The following is a 20,914-nucleotide window of genomic DNA, read 5'->3' as shown; positions in this document are numbered from 1 at the left end:
AGGAAATGAACAGAGACTTCTCCAAGGAAGATATACAGATGGCCAACAGGCACATGAAAAGATGGTCAACATCACTAATCATCAGGGAAATGCAAATCAAAACAACACTAAGATATCACCTCATGCCCGTTAGAATGGCTATAATCACCAAGACAAAAAACAACAAGTGTTGGAGAGGATGTGGAGAAACAGGAACCCTCATACACAGCTGGTGGGAATGCAAACTGGTGCAGCCTCTATGGAAAACGTTATGGAGATTCCTCAAAGAATTAAAAATAGAGATGCCCTATGACCCAGCCATCCCACTACTGGGAATCTATCCAATGAACCTGAAATCAACAATCCAAAGAGGCTTATGCACCCCTATGTTCACTGCAGCATTATTCACCATAGCCAAGAAGTGGAAGCAACCTAAGTGTCCCTCGACTGACGATTGGATTAAGAAAATGTGGTATATATACACCACGGAATACTACTCAGCCATAAAAAAAGACAAAATCGTCCCATTTGCAACAACATGGATGGGCCTGGAGCGTATTATGTTAAGTGAAATAAGCCAGAAAGAGAAAGACAAACAATGTATGTTCTCACTCATATGTGGAATATAAACAGACACATGGACAGAGAAAACTGTACTGTGGTTACCAGGGGCAGTGGGGGTGGAGGGTGGGCACAAGGGGTGAAGGGAGTCATATATGTGGTGATGGACAAACAAAAACGTACAACCCAAAATTTCACAATGTTAAAAACCATTAAAACATCAATAAAAAATATATATATATGCATTTGGAATACATCTCACATTGGGAATGAAGTGAAATTACAAAATATCTGTTAAAAATTACATTGGGAAACGTGGGATGCCAAAGTAATAGTCTGTACCCTTTTTCAAAATCTCCTTGTAAATAGATATGCTGGCATATTTTTAATACAGAAATTATACAAAATTAATTTACACAAATATAAAGAACTGGGTGTCATTCCTTTTCAGATTTAATTACTTTTTATAGCTAAAAAAGAAGAACTTTCTAGGAAAAAAAAATATATATGAGAAGGTTCTTCAGAAACTAGAAAAATCAGGTCCTCTCTCTCCTCACAAGTACCTCTACAGTTTCCTCTTTCTGCATCTCTGTGGCACTCAGTGGCTGTAGTTAGGAATGGTTAGATTCCAAACCCTCCTTCAGAAACCAGCTCTTCAGGGGCATATTTTCTTATAAAATGGTGCTCTAGGCTGTGGCGATCCTTTACTTACAGTCTTAGAGTAACAGGGTCCCGTACAGCCTAAGCAGTGTGTGGTTCTGGCAGGGACTTTCAGATGCAGGACAGAGGCCACCACGGGGGGGCCCGTGGATTGGCTGGACCAATCCTGGGCTCTGAGGGAGGTGAAGGGGATGGAGGAGAACAGGTAGCAACCGACGAGGAGAATGAAGGTGGAAGGGAAGTCTCTATAGAGGCACTGAAGACAGGCACGCTCCAGCAGCAGGCTGTGGAGAAGATTTTGAGGACACGTGCACGGTGCATCTGTGCTGGTCTGCACCACGTACTCTGTCCTCACTGCCTGTCCACCAGGGGCACTGCGCAGCTGTGCTTGGAGAAGCCGCAGCACGCCTACTCACAAACACCCTCGCAGTCCATTCAGCCTCAGCAGACCTCGCCCTCCCTTACCCTCACAGTGCATCTTCCTGCCAACAACCTCTCCCTGCTTTGCACCCTAGTCTATCTGTGGTATTGACAGAACTACTTCAGGTAAGACAAAAATCTGATCACATAAAGTCCTTAGTGTGACCAGGGAAAGCAGAACAAGACAAGACCAGCCCCGTCCCATGCCGGCCCTGCCTCTCCTCCACCACATGAAGCTTTTACGACTGCTCTGGGCACCTGTGTGATTTCCCACACGCCCTTCCACCCATCTGGAAGGCCTTCGCCAACTCTGCCTGACAAATCCTGACACTCCCAAGGCCACCCACCACTGCCATCACTGGCTCTAGCCCTCCAGCCCTCGGCCAGTTGTCTCTCCCTTCCCAGTCTGTGGCAATGGAAGCATCAAGATGTCTATCTTCTCCACTAGTCTGTGAGCGCTCCAAGCCCCCAAAGCTCATGTGCGTCATCTTATTTCCTCCTCAACAATGCTTTGAGGTTGACTCTGTTATTCCTGTCTTACAGATGAGAAAACGGAGGACCCAGACAACAGGTGACTTGTTAGACTCTGCTTTCTTCACTCACTTCTCTCCAGCAAATCACAACTTGAGTTTTGTTCGGTACTAACCCTAAAAGGAGATGCAAAGAACAGAAAATCCAAAAGGCCTCAACAATGAACAGAGTTCAGTCTCATGAGAGACAAGGGGATGTGAATGAAGCAATGAGGCCGTAGTTTTTTTGCTGTTCATAAAAATCATAAAAAGATTCAGGAATCTAGTGGTGGGCAAGGGTAAAGGAAACAGGCCCTCTCAGACATTACTTTTGGAAGTGTGAATTTTTGTACAGTTTCTGGAAATTAATTTAGCAATATCTTTTAACATTAAAGATATAGAAACCCTTAGTGTGGCCACTTTGGAAAACATTTTGGCATTTCTTCAAAAAGGTTAAACACAGTGTTTATGTTTAACTAGCATATGACCCAGCAATTCCATTCCTGCATACATATCCTAAATTTGAAAACAGGTGTTCAAACAAAAACTTGTCCACAAATAGTCATAGCAGCACTATTTACAATAGCCAAAAAGCAGAAACACTCCAACGTCCATCAACTGATGAATGGATACACAAAATGTGATACATCCATAAAAAGAAATATTCAGTCATAAAAGGAAATGAAGTGCTGATACATGCTACATCATGGATGACTTTGAAAACATTATGCTAAGTGAAGGCACAAAATCACATAATGTATGATTCCATGTATGTGAAATATCCAGAAAAGGAAAATCTATAGAGACAAAAAGTAGATCAGTGCTTTCCTAAGATCAGGGTGTGGGGAGGTATGGGAAAGAGCAGAGTATAATGGTGAGTGATTGATAATGGGCATGAAGACAGTGTTCTAGAATTAGATTATAGTGATGGTTGCACGACTCTGGGAATATACAAGAACATTATAAATAAGTGAATTGTAGAGTATGTACGTTATATCTCAATAAATTTGGTTAAAAAACACATGAACCCTAAGACCCTGAAATCCTCCTGTAGGGAAATCAGCAGGGGTTGACGCAGGGAAGGGTGCTTATTTCAGCCTTGTTTATACCTGCAAAGAGAGAGGGCATCTTGGATGCCCATCTGTGGAGGGGCAGTTTACTCGCACAAGAGACTCTCGAGTTAGGTCCTATCTACCTGCGTGGATGGACGTCTCTGCTAGAGAACTAAGTGAGGAAAGCCCGTGACAGAGTCACACGAAGCAAATCCTCCTGTCTGCAAAGGCACACACATCCCTCTGAAGGGGCAGGCGTGTGTGCTCCTGTGTACACGTAGTCTAGCAGGGGGTGCCCAGGAGGAGAGAGCTACCTTTCTTTTTACTCCTCTTTCACTAGTTCCAATGGACACAGACACAGATATGCCTCTATGTAACATATGTACTTTTATCATTAAAAAATTTTATGAAATTAAAAAAGATAGTATTAACGCTATTTTCAGCTCCAGACTCATATATTCAAACAGCTACTGAAACATCTCCTTCTCAGATGTATCAAAAACACCTAAGCTCTCCAAGACAGCACTGAGATTGCTCCCTCAAAGCTGGCCCTTCTACCACATCCTACTTCATTGAAGAGCACCACCATGGCCTCACCATCTATACCAGATCTTAGAGCGTGCACATACATTCCACCCTCCATGGATGCCTTCCTCTGCACCGCATTCATTACCCAATCTGTCAATTTCCCTCCTAACTAAGTCCACTCCTGGGTTGGCTTCTCCACCTCACCGGCTCACTCCTTTAGACCGGTGCCTGCCATCCCACTGGCTAACCCCAAGGCTCCGGCCCCTCCGCTCTGCTTTGCAGAGATGGAAATTGGACCACGTGTCTCTCTGGTGAGATGACAGAGCGCACTCCTGACAGGGCCCACTCGCTGGCACGGCTGGCCCCTCCGGCCTTGTCTCAGGTCACCCTCTATACAGCTGCCTTTCTGTCTCCTTCCAGGCTCTAGTGCTTACCCACTCTGTCCTGTCAGCAGCCTTTATAAGTCTTGTTCTCTTCCCACCAGACATTCTTCCTGCCTCTAACCCTTCACCTAATTAGCTCCCTCCTACCCTTCAGATCTCGGCTCAAGGCTCCTGTCCTTAGGGAGACTTCCATGACAACCCTGACAAGGTGAGGTCCTGGTGACAGGCACTTGGAGCACTCAGATGCTGCAGGTCTATATCTGCCTTTTGCATATCTGACTGATGTCTTTGTATACAGACCATAAGTCTGAGAGGCAAGCACCTCTTCTGATTTTTTTTTTGCTGGGAAAGATTCACCCTGAGCTAATATCTGTTGCCAATCTTCCGCTCTCTTTTTTTTTCCCCTCCCCAAAGCCCCAAGCATGGTGTATATCCTAGTTGTAAGGCCTTCTAGTTCTTCTGTGTGCGCCGCTGCCACCGCATGGCTACTGACAGATGAGTAGTGTGGTTCCATGACCAGGAACCGAACCTGGGCCGCCGAAGCAGAGCATGCCAAACTTTAACTGCTAGGACATCAGGGCTGGTGCACCTCTTCTGATTTTGTTCCTTAGGTATCCAATGTTCCTTATGTATCCCTGGAACATGTCAGGCACTCAACAAATACTTGTTGCATAAGTGAGTTAATTAGTAAATGAATGTAAAATAAGTATGATACTCAAGAAAATATAAATACCATTTCCAACAAGATTGACTACCAACCTTGAACACTGCAAATGGAGTTGACCTGAGTGACAGAATCCAGTTCATCGAGCGTCACAGGGCCAGTCAACTCACAGGAGCGAGCACCAGAGGCCACACCCAAAGGGGGCTTTTGAAGCAAGAGGACAGTTCGTTCAACACAAACAATCCGACCTGCCAACAAAGACACTTCAGATTACTGAAGCACTGAAGAAAAAAGTGAGTTCTCCTGCTAGGAACCACTCCTGAGTAGCGTGCGCTGAGGGGCACAGCAGTGGGGCCATTCCTTTGTGTCCAGCGACACATGCACTGTGCAGAAAGGAAGCCCAAAAGCCCCCAGTGTGCTAAGCTGGAAAAGCACACAAATATTAGATTCAAATTCAATTCAGAAAGGTGAATTTTGTGGTATGCAAATTATACCTAAATAAAATTTTAAAAATACACAGTTTAGGCAAGATTCTAGTTTGATTCCTGGAAAAAAAAGGGCTGACTGATCTAATATTTATTGATCTAATGTTCAGAATAGTCTAGCTTTTTGTTTGTTTGAAAAAATGATGTTTCAGGCAATGGCTTCAGATGGCTTCTGCACCTAGAAAGCATGTCACCAAGACACAGTTCTCGAGTGGTCAATAGCATCTCTCATAGGATGTGTCAGCACTGCAGGGGGTTCTGGTTCTGTCTACATGGCCGTGGCAGGGGTGAGTGAAAGACCGAATCTGGTACCATGGGCCTCTTCCACTCCACATGCCATGTCCACACTGTGCTTCGTGAAGGGTCCAGCAGCTCCAGAGCAAGAGAGAGGCATCCAGAAGCTACAAGCCGTTTTATGGCATCTCTCAGTCACCACTGGATCACAGCTGTCGAGAAAAAGCATACCCTGGTCTCGGACGGTGTCCCTGAAGAGGAAGCTGTGGGGGGCGGCCTCGGTGAGCGCTTCCAGGACTTCTGGGTCCAGTACACACGAGGAGGCCACACAGACCGGTACGGTTTTGGGGAGGCCAGAGTTATTCTCATCCTGCACTTGCAGGGTGACATCAGTCACCATCAGCCAAATCTCCCTTTGCTCCCGAAGAAGCAAACTGTTTAGCTACAATTCAAAGACAGAGTAAAGACCGTTAACTTAATAGCTATTCTTATACCCAAAATTATTTTTTAAAAATAAATGACTAAAAATAGATGACTATTATTAATGCTAACAATTTTAGATATCATTTCAACAAATATTTTTAAATATACAATCGACTTTGCACGTCTTGGTCACTAGCCCCACCGACACGGCTGTGCCCTGTGGGCCTCAACCTTGTACCTGTCTCATGGGCTCCTCTGCTGGGATACAATCCACCCTGCCCTGGCACTCCTCTGCTTGTCCCCTCAGGAAACACTCATTGTTCTTTTCTTTCTGATCCTGTGTTCATATACCTAGAATGTTAACTATCATATTGTTTTATATTTAGTACATACACATTCTTCTCTCCTGCTAGATGTAAGCTTCCTGAGGGTTATGAACTGAATGTTTGTCTCTCCCTCAAATTCATATGTTGAAGTCCTAACCTCTAGTGTAATGATAACGGGAGGGGGCCTCTGGGAGGTAATTAGGTCACGAGGGTAGAGCCCTCATGATGGGATTAGTGCCCTTATAGGAAAAGACATGAGGGGCCGGCCCCGTGGTGTAGCGGTTAAGTGCGCGTGCTCTGCTGCTGGTGGCCCGGGTTTGGATCCCGGGCGTGCACTGATGCACTGCTTGTCAGGCCATGCTGTGGTGGCGTCTCATGTAAAGTGGAGGAAGATGGGCACGGATGTTAGCCCAGGGCCGGTCTTCCTCAGCAAAAAGGAGGAGGATTGGCACAGATGTTAGCTGAGGGCTGGTCTTTCTCACAAAAAAAAAAAAAAAAAAAAAAAAAAAGAAGAGACATGAGCAGGCGAGCTTCCTTCCTCTCTCTGCTCTCCACATTGTGAGGATACGAGATGTCCCTTTGTGAACCAAGAGGACGGCCCTCACCAAGAACCCGACCATGCTGACACTTTTGATCTCAGACCTCCAGCCTCCAGAACTGTGAGAAATAAATGTTTGCTGTTTAAGCCACCCAGTCTATGGTAGTCTGTTATAGCAGCCCAACCTAAGACAGTAATATATCTTACTGGCCCTCAGGCTTTGCACAAGGCCTTGGTACAAAGCAGGTATCAAATAATTGTATCTGCAATAGTTTTTATTTTTCTCCTTTTTTCCTTTCTTCTTCTATTATAATTTTTTTCATTTTTTTTTAATCTGCAAAAGTTGTAATGCATTTTAAAGATCATTAAAATGGCATTCTGCCCTTCCCGTTGGTCAAGGTTTAGGATTCAGTAGATGCGAATGGGGCCAAGGATTTCGCTAGGATGACCCTCGTGGTCATTAGAGCTGGGCTGTTGAGAACCTGGCTGGCTTGAGGTTCAGTTGGTGTTGCTGGTGTGAATGGCGTGGTCAGGTTGAGGATTCCACATGGCTGGTTGACAGGACTGGGCAGAGAAGGCGACTTGCATGGTCAGGAGCTGTGGGTTGGGACAGAGGAGGCAGCTCACATGGTTGGGAGGTTGACTGCATACAGGAAGTTAGAGTAAGTTATACTGAGGGAAATGAAAGCCAGGTTTCTCACTGTTGGATAAGGGAGTTATAAATGTGGAAATGGGGAAACCTAGAGTCAATTCTGTGGTAATGGTCTACAGTTGGAGGTATTGGTGTAAAATCATGATTTTAGATAGAGATAGATAGAAAGACAGAAAGAAAGAAATAGATATGGATTTATGTGTATGTGTGCATAAGTAGACACACATAAATTTTCTTGCTCTGTCCACTGAGAGGGCCTAGAAGCAATGAAATTCAAGTAGCAAAGAGCCCACCTAGTACGCAGATGTTGGCTTCCAAATGCCATTCTCTATTAAAATCAACCAGGGCTCCTTTAAGAGATGGCTGATTCCAGAGCAGAGAAAACACAAGATGAATCTGAAACATCTTATTGTGTCAGAAAGTACTCAAAGAATGATGGAAACATGTCTAAAGGACACAGGAGCCAGCTTGAATCTGGGAAAATGTGAGCATCAAAATAAATGATAGTAACAGATTACAACCCATTGAATAAAAACTGAATCCATTGGTCCATACTGATATAAATTAGTGAAAACATAAATAAATCATGGAAATGAAAAGCTCCTAATTATAGCCCAATGCCAACAAATACATGTAGAAGAAGTGCTGGAATCAGAAAATTTCCATTTGGCCACCATCAGAGTAATAATTCAGGCAAGAATCATATGGATGTTAAAACAACTGGGTAAAAGTTTGATAAGAAATAGGATATTTATACAGTCTCAGTGTATCTTCCCACAAAATACTTGTTTCATAGTTATTAATTAATAAATGGTGTCTATTCTTCAAAAATGTCAAGATCATAAAAGAAAAGATGAAGAAATGTTTCATCTGAAGATGAGAGAGACATGGCAGCTAAGTGCAATACATGACTCTGTATTGGACCTTGGAGTTATAAAGGAATTTTTTGGGAACAATGGGAAAAATTGCATTTTAAAAAATGGCAGACATCTCAGGAAAAACAAAGATTTCTAAAAGATTATCTGAGGTTGGAAGTTCTTCTGACAGTCTTCAAAGATTTTAGATGTTCTTTGTAAATACCCTGGATTTGGCTTATTGTCTCTTTTTAAATCTCCTGATAAACCAAAATGATCTAATTTCCTTTGAAATTAACTATCAAATTATTTTCACCACTGGGGTTATGAACAAAGTCACTAATAATAAAATCCTCTATAAAAAGATACAAAAACCCAACTGATTCAAAGCAGTACTAGCAATCTTATTGCTAAAATTTTATTAAAAATAGATCTCTTCAGGGCCCAGCCTGGTGGCGTAGTGGTTAAGTGCTCGCGCTCTGCTGCAACGGCCCGGGGTTTGCAGGTTCGGATCCCGGGTGCACACTGATGTACCGCTTGTCAAGCCATGCTGTGGCGGCGTCCCATATAAAGTAGAGGAAGATGGGCACGGATGTTAGCCTAGGGCCAATCTTCTCAGCAAAAAGAGGAGGACTGGCAACAAATGTTAGCCCAGGGCTAATCTTCCTCAACAACAACAACAAAAAGATCTCTTCCACACAAATATGCCCAATTAATTTTAGATGAAGTTGTGAAAGCAGTTCAATGGATGAAGGATAGCCTAACAACAAATAATGCTGGAATGACTGGACATCCATAGGCAAAAAAATGAACCTTGACCAAAACCACACACCTTATAAAAAAACCAACTCAAAATGCATTGTGGACTCAAATGTAAGATTATAAATCTTCTAGAAAAAAACATAAAAGATAAATTTTGGGACCTGGGATGAGGCAGAGAGACTTGGCTTGTCTTGGACTTGACAACAAAAGCATAATCCATAAGAGGAAAAGTTGATAAATTTGATCACATAAAAGTTAAAAACTTTTGCTCTGCAAAAAAACCTGTTAAAAGGATGAAAAGAAAAATTGCAGACCCTGAGAAATATCTGCAAATCACATTATCTGACAAAGGCTTTGTGTATAGAATATATAAAGAACTTTTAAAACTCAACAGTAAACAAACAACAGTTCAATCAGAAAATGAGCAAAAGACATGTACAGACATTTCACCAAAGAGGAGATACAGATGGCAAATAAACCACGAAAAGATGAACATCATTAGTTCTCTGGATGAATCTCTAAAGAATTACGTTAATTGAAATAAGCCAATCTCAAAAGGAATTGTTATAGGTTAAACTGTACCCCTTCAAAAAGATCTATTGAACTCCTAACTCCAGTTACTCAGAATGTGACCATATTTGGAAATAGGGTCTTTACAAATTTATCCAAGTTAAGATGAAATCATTACAGGTGGGCCCTAATCCAATATGACTGGTATTCTTATAAAAAGGGGAAATTTGGAGACAGGCAGACACAGAGGAAAGACCACGTGAAGACACACAGGGTGAAGACAGTCATGTGACCGGAGTGACGCATCTACAAGCCAAGGAGGGCCAAGGATTGCTGGCAAACACCAGCAGCTGGAAGAGGAAAGAAAGGATTCTCCCCTAGAGCTGTCAGGGGAAGCATGGCCCTGCCAACACTGATGGCAGATGTCTAGCCTCCAGAAGTGTGAGACAACAAGTTTTCATTGTTTTAAGCAATCTAGTTTGTGGTACTTTGCATGGCAGACCTAGGAAACTAATACCGATATATACTTCATGGTTCTATTTATGTAACCATCATAAAATAACATAATTTAATGATGACAACAGATTAGTGCTTGCCAAGGGTTAGGGATGGGGAAGGAGATGGGTGTGGCTATAAAGGGGAACATGAGGGAATCTGTGGTACAGTTGAGTATATTGATTGTGGTGGAAGTTATACACGACTACACACGTGACAAGATTGCATAGAGGTACACACACACACAAGTGCTCATATATATGACTGGTGAGATCTGAATCAGCTACGGACTGTGCCAATGTCAGTTTCTTGCTTTTGGTATTGTAGTGTGGTTACTGTGGGTATGGGATGTTGATATGCGGGAGGGTGCACAGGACCTCCCTATACATTTCTTCACAATCTACTGAGTCTAAAAATTTTGAATAATTTTATTCAAAATAGAAGTTAAATACAAAAAAAATCTCTCTCTTTCACTTTCATGACTTAGTCATTAGTATAATGGAAATACAACTGAATCTTTTTCTGATAACTCAGGTTCTTACACTGACTCATGGTGCCACTCTAAAAGTCAACCATCACTGTAGAATGTGTAGGCAATTGGCTTAGCCACAGAGTAGCCCCAGGACTTAGCTTATTTCAATTCCTCTCCAAGGAAGTTGGTTTCTGGTGATTCTCTTTCCCACAAAAGCAGAATACAGGAGATATAAAGAATTTTAGTGAATTGAGGAATCTGTTCAACTGGGTTCTGGGTCCTTGGCTACTTCCTAAGTACCACCAATCCCAATACACATACTCACTGAAAGCCATGCTCACTGGCAGGCTGCACCTGCACTGATAGAAGCCTGTTTCTTCGCAGAAAACTCCGGACAGGAGGGGATCAGTGTTTTCAGCCAGCCCTGAGGCAGGGCTCCTTCACCCAGAGAGGCAGACAACCTGCAGTTTGTCCTTCTCTGCCTGAGGGCTCCCCTCCCACTGGGGCAGATGGTTGAGGCCTGGCTACGCTGTGAGCATGTGACACCCGCTTTCTTTATTCTCCACCTCCTGTCTTGGCTGGAGGACTGTGGGCAGGAGTATGCGGTATCACAGCCGCAAGATTGCTGTTTGCGCCCCTGAGGACAGCATTCCACCGGCAGCGTAAAGGGCAGCTGCATAGTGAACCACTGCCTGATGTCACAGCCCCACAACCTGGAATATACTTTAGAATAATAAGATGTGCCAGGTGTCAAGCGTGTCAACACACTGAGTGTCCTGCAGACGATGGGCAGAGGAGCACACAGTCAGCCTTTGGTTTGCCTCAGACTTGAAAAGTAAGAGAGACATCAGGTGCCCAGATCTTGTGCTCCCTGGGGGCCCGTCCTCCTGCCTGTTGAGCCAGATGCTGGGATGGCTCACAGGGAGCTCTGTTGAGTGACTAATGTCAATCACTCACTTATTCCTCAGGAGAGACACTAATTAGCTGTCAAATGACTAAAAGGTGAACAGAGAAAAGGTTTTCCTGTGTCAGGATTGAAGAACAGTATGTTCTATATAACTCTCAGGTGACTGTGATTTACATGGATGTTCCTCTGAGTTAAGGTCCAGCAGAAGTTTCTTGCAGAACTTATGACACGTGTTCAGCTTGCCAAGAACATCTCTTTCCCTTGTCTACTCCTAGCTGATCTGCTGAGTGGCAAGGAAGCAAACAACACGCTTCTCTAGGCTGCTGCTCCCTAGAACTACCCAAAGCCTCGCAGGGACCCCAGAGTTTCTTCCCAGTGTTGCAGGCTCTCAGAACTGCTCAAGAGCTCTGAGGAGTAGCCGAGCTCAGTCCTGAGATTCCCACTCTCACCCCCTAAACAAGGTTTCAGCTTCTTTTTCCTTTCTTTAACGTGCCTAAGGAACATATTTCTGGGCTAGGAATCTTTTGGGGCAGGGTTATGCCTGGGCTGTTTTAGACCCCAGTACTTAACACAGTGGCTGGCAGTCCACACCTGCACAAGGAATGGATTTATTATCGTTTCAGCATGGGGCACACATAACTGGACTTTAAAAATGCTTTTCTATTTTGGTACTCCATTAATTTCTCAGAGATTATCCTTTAATAAACTTGATAACACCTTATACATTAAAACACCTTATGAGAAAGAGAGACAGAGAGAGAGATTACCTGTGGTCTTTGATAAATCACTCTGGCATAGAAACTGCAACGGGTACTGAGATCATCAGTCTGGAAAGGCATTGAAAAAGATAAGTTACATCACACAAAGCACACAAATACAGCAAAAGGAATTGAAGACCTTTTTAGAAACAAAGACGTTACCTGGAGAATTCCTCTTAAGGAGCGAGGAATTGGAGGCTGGTAAAGCTTAGAAATGGGGTCTTCTTCAATTATATCAATTTGTCCCAGATTTGGATGAGCAGTGAGGATGTAACAGAAGCTAGGAGGAGGCAGATGAGTTTTTACCTGTTTAAAACAAAGGCAAAGGTGGAATGTGAATTTACTATTAAATGACTCGAATACACTGTTAAAATCTACTCTTAAATATATACATATTTACTCATAGATGCATACTATATCTCTGGAAGGCTATATAAAGAAATGGATTATATTGTTTATCTCTGGGACCAAGTATAAAAACTTTTGTACTTTTGAATTTATTACCCATTCAAGCTTTCATTTTGGAGATTTATTCTTCAGAGTATACTGAAAACACCATTTAGAAACTTCTTCCTATTAAATAATCTAGAAATGGGCATCTTTGACCACCATTTTGCTAGTCTAGCACAGCACACAATCACAGTCTTAGATCTCTTCTCAGAAGTCAGCTACGACATACACGAGACGGCCCCAGTGTGCAGCCTTGGGAGCTATGGCTCAAAGCAGCCGCTGGCCAGCCTGCTTGCTAAGGCTCAGGGATGGAGAGGAGGGGACACCTTTTAATCAGTCAATTTTGCTACCTGTGAGCAACTACCAGAAACAATTTGATGAGTCAGGAAAATGAAAATTCCTGGCTAACCTGGTGGTTACATGAACATCCACGGATTTTATTTATTAGGTTATGTGAATTTCTGCTCTAATTGGTAAACGAATGTTGGTTCTACCAGTGCCTGAAAGGTGGTGGGGAAGACACACTGTGTCTTGTTTAGTACGAGGCTAAGGCTCTCATTGTTGCAATGGCATGCAATGACTGTGGTTTAAAAACGTCACCGTAAATTAACTTCAAGAAGAATGTAGCGTAACAAAGCAGAAAAAGCAGCCAAAGCTTGGACTTCGGAGGGAGACAAATGAGTCTGAATCTCTGTCCTGGCTCATACTCACTGGACCTGGGACTGCAGGGGTGGCACCTGGCTCAGCACCTGGCACAGAGCAGGCCAGTCAAGGGAGCTCTTCAGATGCTGGGCTTACCTCTTCACAGGCTTGCCTGTGGCCAGGTGCTTTCAGAGGTATCACTGGAGGCCACATGATGTCAATCAAACTGAAAAGCCCTGCTGTCCTGGAAAAAGAGAAGATGCTGTCAAAGGTATTCATCATTAAACATCACTTATTAAGTACCTGGTCAATGAGCTGGTCATATGTAGATCTGCTTAACTGACACCATCCCTAATCCCAAGGAGCCACCATTTGGGATGAGTGGTGACTCAGATGGGAAAACAGACAAACAAACCTTCAAACCTGACTGCACAAGAAGAAGAAGATTGTTAATTAAATTATGCTACATCTGTACAATGAAATATTATACAATCTTTGAAATGGTTACATAGAAAATATTTAAGGACATAGAAAGATGTTTATGATACCTTGCTAAGTGAAAAGCAGGTGACAAATTATAATGTCTCTATGTATATGTCTGTGCATGCACCTACATATAATAGACCAAAGGAAAAGAAGACTGAAAGATATAAAAACGTTTTTGGTGGTTATCTGAGTGGAGCTTGGAGGTGATATTTACTTTCTTCCTTTGGCTTATACGTATTGCCTATATTTTTCCAAAACAGATATGTGTGTTACTCATATAATAAGAAAAATGATCAATAAGTTATCTAAAGTAAAGAATATAGCCAGATACAAAAGAACAAATACTATATGATTCCACTTATATGAGGCCCTAGAGCAGTCAAACTCTCCAGAAAGGAGAAGGGTGGTGCCAGGGGCTGGGGGAGCGGCAACAGGTACTTAGTGTTTAATGGATATGGAGTTTCAGTTTGGGAAGATGAGAAAGTTCTGGAGATAGATGGGGGTGATGGTTGCACAACAATGTGAATGCACTTAATGCCACTTGTCTGTACATTTACCACAATAAAAAATAATCCTGCTTTAGTTACAAAAAGAAAAAAAAGAAAATATATCACAAAGGTTTCTTAGATTTTGCTTTAAGTTTCAACAATGTTAATATATAATATATTGTTTACTTTTTTAAAAGCTTGTGGCCTTAATTAATGTTACATATTCTTATTTCTTTCAATAGTTCATAGCAAGCACTGTAGGGATCTAGCAGTTAACAAAACCAAAAAACGCAGAACCTGAAAATGAAGGTCTTAGCATCATACTAGAACAAGACACAAAGCGTTTCCCCATCTCCTTTTGGCTCCTCACACCAATTACAATGGAAACACCCCATACAGTGTATGGCCTACTGCAAACACCAAGAGTCAATATCAAGTTCTGGGTCAAAATCTAGCACAACAATAACCAAAGGCGGAAATCATATGCTAAAAAAGAACTGCCCAGTGAAAATTCACTCTCTCCCTCCCCGATTATTTTTGAGAAGTGCTCTGCAGCAGCTGTGTGTGTGTGACAGCACAGGGCTGGGGGACCCAGGGCTGGGTGAGGTCAGGAAGAGCTATCCTGGGAAGGTTCAGGTTAGCCCATTTGACCTCTTGCTGCCCTTCTCCTGATACTAAAGAGCTGGGTAGGCCTGCTGCGCCTCTCTTCCCCGGAGACTGTCCACTTGCTCCAGGCCTCTTCAAATGTCAACTTCCCCAAGAGGCTCTCCTAGAACATGCTGCTTACAGCTGCTCGCTATGTGCCCACGTGCTCGCCTGCGCCGTGGCTCACTTCTTTCCACTGAGCACAGCACCTGACTCATGTTCCACTCCTGTCCTCTCGCTGTCTGATGTAAGCTTCCCAAGGGGTAGGCACTGATCCGGTCCCCGCTGCGTCTCCACTGCCACAGAGAGGTGCCCAGCCCAGAAGAGGTGGTCAAAAGACCTGGTGAATGAATAACTGACACACACTATCACAAACACCTACATACTTCATTATAGACATCAGACCTGCCATATTTGATACCCTCATTTTCTCTCTGCAGTCTGGAGAAATGCAATGTTGGAAGGCAAACAGTAATTTTTTAAACCAATAAATATGCCCCAGGCTCTCGCCTTAGATCTGACTGCATTTCCAAGACAAAGCTAAGACTCTACTCAAGCCTCTTGTTTGACAGGGAGGGAGTACAGTATGGGCCTTTGAGTCAGACCTGTGTGAGCTCTAGTTCTGCCTTTTATACACTGTGAAATCTTAAGAAAGTCACTTAATTCTTGGACCTTCCATTTCCCCTTCTTTAAAACGGGAAGAAATCAGTACCTCGCTGTTGGTGTTATTGCAAGGAGTAAAAGAAGTAATGCATGGACAGCACCTACTAGGGTCTCTATGCTCAGAATAAGTACTCAGTAAATGTTAGCCATCGAATATTCTTGTAATTATTCATACCATCAGTGTTTAGGCTATTAACTTCTATGCTGTTTTTTGCTGAAAAATTTCCCAGTTGAAGACAGGATTTTAACCCCAGACTTACTTTGTGAAGGAACAGAGTAAAATTAAGAGTATGATGAAAAATGTGTAAAAAAAATTATCTTCTTTGTACAGAATAGAAAAATAAACAAACCCTTTCCAGATAATAACAGAATGCTTATCAATTTTCCTAAATTTTTTGAGTTTCTGTTTTGTGGAGTCCCATAATACTCAATGAAGACAGAGTTCTGCACTCAGAGTTGCCACGGGTGGCATATCTGCCACTCAAGTGGCAGACTCTTGAGAACGCTGTGTAAAAGACACCTGTAAAACTGGACAAACTGAAGTTTCTTCAGTTTATAACTATAAAACGTTTTTTGGTATAATCACTATTAATATCCCAAGGAACCAATATTCCCTTGGAATTTTCTTTGAGAAATGCTAGACTACGGACACAGCCTTAGAAAAGTTTTATTTGAATTCAATGATGTTTACTTACTTAGTGAATGCTAATGGCTAATTTTAAAAGTTTGGACAGATTACACATTTATATTTTAATGCAGATTCTTAGGTCAAGGATGTCCATGCATTAAATAAAATGCTTAGTCTCATAAAAAATCAGCTTCTCTACTGTTTTTAAAAATAGATATGGTTTAAATGGTTGTTGTTGCTTTGTGAACTAGAGCCTTCGTCTTGGGCACTCATTTAAATGACTCCAGCCTCTGGGCCAAACTTTGTGCTGAAGCTAACTTTCAGCACAGTGAAAGTGTATCGTTCTTCCCACTATAAGCCATTGCTTACTATTCATTTTTGCATATGGTTTCATTTTATTACACAGAAACTCATTCTTTTTAAAAAGTCTTACCTTTAAAACCTTGCAGGACATTTGGTCCACACCAAAAGGTCCTTGAAAACTGGTCATATTCGGTCCTTTTCAAAACATCTGTGGAGACATTGGGTCCAAGCCAAAAGGTCCTTGATATTTGGTCCTGTCCAAAACAATATGGCATGGACCAAATATGCTCATGGCCATTTTGGACAAGACCAAATGTCAAGGACCTTGTGGCGGGAGCCAAATGTCTTATAGACCAAATGTCTTATAGACCAAATGTCTTACGGGTGTTTTGGACAGGACAAAATGTCTGCTAATCCTTTAAAATATGTTTAAAACAACAAACAAGCTGTCTGACAGGGTAGAGGCCACCAAAAGTTTGTCTTTTCATTAAAAAAGTTTTAAAAATAAAACAAATAAATGTTTAATTAAAATAGAGAAAAAAAAGGACATACAGATTAAGTCACTATGTTTACAACATGATAAAAAATCTGAAAACTTTGTTTTGCCAGAATGAATTTCTTGGGATATATTTTAATTTACAGATTGCATAAAATGAATCTCCCCAAAATTTGGGTCATTATACTGTGACAATAAAAATTCACAGATAATTAATAGAAAATTATTTAATTATTATGTCTGCATTTGGAAAATGGAGCAGACAGAAAGGAAGCTGGACAAAGTTATCATTTTCCTACCTAGTTATTAACTTGATGGGTTTTGCAGTAGTCAGAAGCTCTCTGACAGCAGATTCAAGATAGCTTAGGTTCAGTAGGTGAAGTTAATAATCACTGAAGGGAAAACTATGTTTCACACCACATTTAGTCATGACTTTACGTCATGCTTTAAGCCGTCATCTAAACATCAGATGCATCTGAAGAACAGGAAGAGTGCAGGAGACCCTGGAAGCTGGTGCAGTCACACGTGGAGGAGGACGGACAGCATGGGTGCATGCGTGGACATCAGAGACTGCCCGAGAGGTCTCCTCTGGGCACCCACTTTGGGAGCTCTGGGCACAAGGGCTTGAAAGAATCAGCTGAAGAACATGTGGCTGCTTTTAGAGGCAGGAGGCACACTGCACAGTAGGAACTGGCTGAGCCCAACAAACTTTCTTTTTTTTTTTTTTTGTGAGGAAGATCAGCCCTGAGGTAACATCCATGCTAACCCTCCTCTTTGTGATGAGGAAGACTGGCTCTGAGCTAACATCTATTGCCAATCCTCCTCCTTTTTCTTTTTTTTCCCCCAAAGCCCCAGTAGATAGTTGTATGTCATAGCTGCACATCCTTCTAGTTGCTGTATGTGGGACGCCGCCTCAGCATGGCTGGAGAAGTGGTGTATCCGTGTGCACCCAGGATCCGAACCCGGGCTGCCAGTAGCGGAGCGCACGCACTTAACCGCTAAGCCACAGGGCCGGCCTCCCAACAAACTCTCTTAAGCTCACATCTCAGGAAATCGGAAAGCTTCTATAGCTGTATTTTTCTATAGCTATATTTTTATTTACAGTAACAGATGTACATTTTAAATGGGAAGATAAGAAGGTATGCACGTATTAAAATTATATTTACCATACTGTACACTTAAAATGTTTAAAATTGTAAATTTTATGTATATTTTACTGTGAAAAATGAGTATCTAGCGTTTTGACTGGAGTCTCTAGGAGTTGCTGATAGTTCATGAGAAGAGTTATACTCCCTTCTGCACAAGATGTGATGCAATATGAACACCCAGATCTTTACTGTACCACAGGGATACAGAAGGTATGAATCCATTTTTTTTTAAATAATTTTATTCATTTATTTTTCCCCCCAAAGCCCCAGTAGATAGCTGTATGCCATAGCTGCACATCCTTCCAGTCGCCGTATGTGGGACGCGGCCTCAGCATGGCTGTAGAAGCAGCGCGTCGGTGCGCGCCCAGGATCCGAACCTGGGCCGCCAGCAGTGGAGCGCGCACTTAACCACTAAGCCACGGGGCCGGCCCTGAATCCATTTTTTAAATTTGAAATAATTGACATACCAAAAAATTCACCCTTTTAAAGTGTATAGTGAGTGCACTGGTTTTTAGCGTATTCACAGAGTTGTGCAGCCTTCACTGCTATCTAACTTCAGAACATTTCTATCACCCCCAATATATTCTAGATACACCTCCTGCTGTGTCCATTAAGCAGTCACTCTCATTCCCTCCAGCCCCTGGCAACTGTGAATCTACTTTCTGTTTTTATGGATTTACCTCTTCTAGACATTTTATATAAAAGGAATAATATATGTGGTCTTTTGGGTCTGGTTTCTTTCACCTAGTATGTTTTTAAGGTTCATCCAATTGAAGCACGTATCAGTACTTCATTTCTTTTTATGGCTGAATAATATTCCATGGTAAGGATAAATGACATTTTATTTATCTATTTATCAGTTGATGGACATTTGGGTTGTTTCCACTTCTCAGCTGTAATGAACACTGCTGCTATGAATATGTGTGTACAAGTTTTTGTGTGGACATATGTTTTCAATACTCTTGGGTAGATAATCTAGGAGTGGAATTACTGGGTCCTGTGGTAATTCTGTGTTTAACTTTTTTTTTTTTTTAATAATTTTATTTATTTATTAATTTTTCCCCCAAACCCCCAGTAGATAGTTGTATGTCATAGCTGCACATCCTTCTAGTTGCTGTATGTGGGACGCGGCCTCAGCATGGCCGGAGAAGCGGTGCGTCGGTGCACGCCCGGGATCCGAACCCAGGCCGCCAGCAGCAGAGCGTGCACACTTAACCACTAAGCCACGGGGCCAGCCCTGTGTTTAACTTTTTGAGGAACTGCCAAACTGTTTTCCACAGTGCTGCACTATTTTACATTCCCAACAATGTATGAGGGTCATAAATCCAATTTTGCTTTTAAGTTAAACATATAAGTTTTTTAAAATTTGGAAACATAAAACCTTATATCTAGGAAGGACTTGTAAAAAACTCTTAGTAGTGTTTTTCTCTACATTCAATTTCTATTTTATGCCTTTTGGACTCTTTGAAGTTTTAACAAGAACATGTATTACTTTTACAATCTATTTTGAAAACGCTAAAACAGTGACAACCAGTGGAGAGAAGTGTCATATAGTGGAAAAAGCATCCTCTTTAGTCACACCAGGCCTGGTCTGAGCCCAGCTGTGATCCTCCAGCCATGGGGCCTCACACTTGTTTCCAAAGAGAATGTGTCTTTTATGCCTGAGTGTCGCATAAATGGCAACTGCTATTGCAATTATTGGTATTACTAGGTTGCCATTTGTATGTTCAAAAAAACTCCTAGAGAAGTAATATCATTTATTCACATTTAACTATTACTCTGTTTTTTATACCATTTAATCATTAATTCATTTGATTAAAAAACTGATTTTGAAATAATTATAGATTCATAGAAGGTTGCAAAGATAGTACAGAGTGACCTTGTGTACTCTTCCCCCACTTTCTTGTATAAATACAGGACATTGGTATTATGTGTGCTATGCCATTTCATCATAGACGTAGATTCCTGTAACCACCACAGTCAAGATACAGAACTATTCCATCACCTCAAGGATCTCCCTCATGCTTCTTCTTTATAGTTTTCACCACTACCACCACCATCCCAAACCTCTAGCAACCACTGTTCTGTTTTCCATCTCTATAATTTTCTCATTTTGAGAATGTTAACGTAAATGGAATCACATAGTACATGACATGTTGAGACTGGCTTTTTTCATTCAGCGTGATGGCCTTGAGATCCACCCAAGTTGTTATATGTATCAACAGTCTGTTCCTCTTTATTGCTGAGTAGTATTCCATGGTATGGATGGACCACAGTTTGTTTAGTCATTCACCTTTTGAGGGACATTTTGGTTGTTTCCAGTTTTTGGTTATTACCAATAAAGCTGCTATGAACAATTGTGTACAGGTTTTTGTGTGAATGCATATTTTCAATTCTCTGGATAAATGTCCAGGAGTGCAATTGCTATGGGAAGTTATGTTCAATTTTTTTATAGGAACTGCCAACTATATTCCAGGGTGGCTACACCATTTTACATTCCCAGCAGCAACATATGAGAGACAGTTACTTCACATCCTTGTAGCATTTGATGTTGTCACTATTTTCTATTTTAGTTGTTCTAATGGGAGTGTAGAGATATGTCATCATGGTCTTGATTTGCTTTTTCCTAAGGGCTAGTGACGTCGAACATCTTTTCATGTGTTTATTTGCCATGCATATATCCTCTTTGGGAAATGTCTCTTCATGTCCTTTGCCCATTTTCTAACTGGACTTCTTGTGTGTGTGTGTTTACTATTGAGTTTTGAGAGTTCTTTATATATTCTGAGATAAGAG

At 41.9% G+C, this 20,914-nt stretch overlaps 1 protein-coding gene across 6 annotated transcripts in view; it reads right to left on the bottom strand.

The window, feature by feature from the left end:
- Nucleotides 1-20,914, bottom strand: part of SPIDR (scaffold protein involved in DNA repair) — a 480,323-nt gene that overhangs the window by 19,037 nt on the left and 440,372 nt on the right. For all 6 annotated transcript variants that reach the window (XM_087447711.1, XM_087447713.1, XM_087447710.1 and 3 more), the window contains exons 12-16: nt 13,421-13,508; nt 12,335-12,478; nt 12,182-12,241; nt 5,707-5,917; nt 4,852-5,004 (exon numbers count right to left, since the gene is read on the bottom strand). In XM_087447711.1, the coding sequence (XP_087303837.1) occupies nt 4,852-5,004; nt 5,707-5,917; nt 12,182-12,241; nt 12,335-12,478; nt 13,421-13,508 (656 nt within the window). The remainder of the gene's footprint in view (nt 1-4,851; nt 5,005-5,706; nt 5,918-12,181; nt 12,242-12,334; nt 12,479-13,420; nt 13,509-20,914) is intronic.

This window comes from Ceratotherium simum, chromosome 23 (genome assembly GCF_057802395.1).
Source record: "Ceratotherium simum simum isolate JZ-2026a chromosome 23, ASM5780239v1, whole genome shotgun sequence".
Taxonomy (NCBI): domain Eukaryota; kingdom Metazoa; phylum Chordata; class Mammalia; order Perissodactyla; family Rhinocerotidae; genus Ceratotherium; species Ceratotherium simum.
Note: the sequence above shows the minus strand (reverse complement) of the source record. Positions and strands in the feature narration are given on the sequence as shown.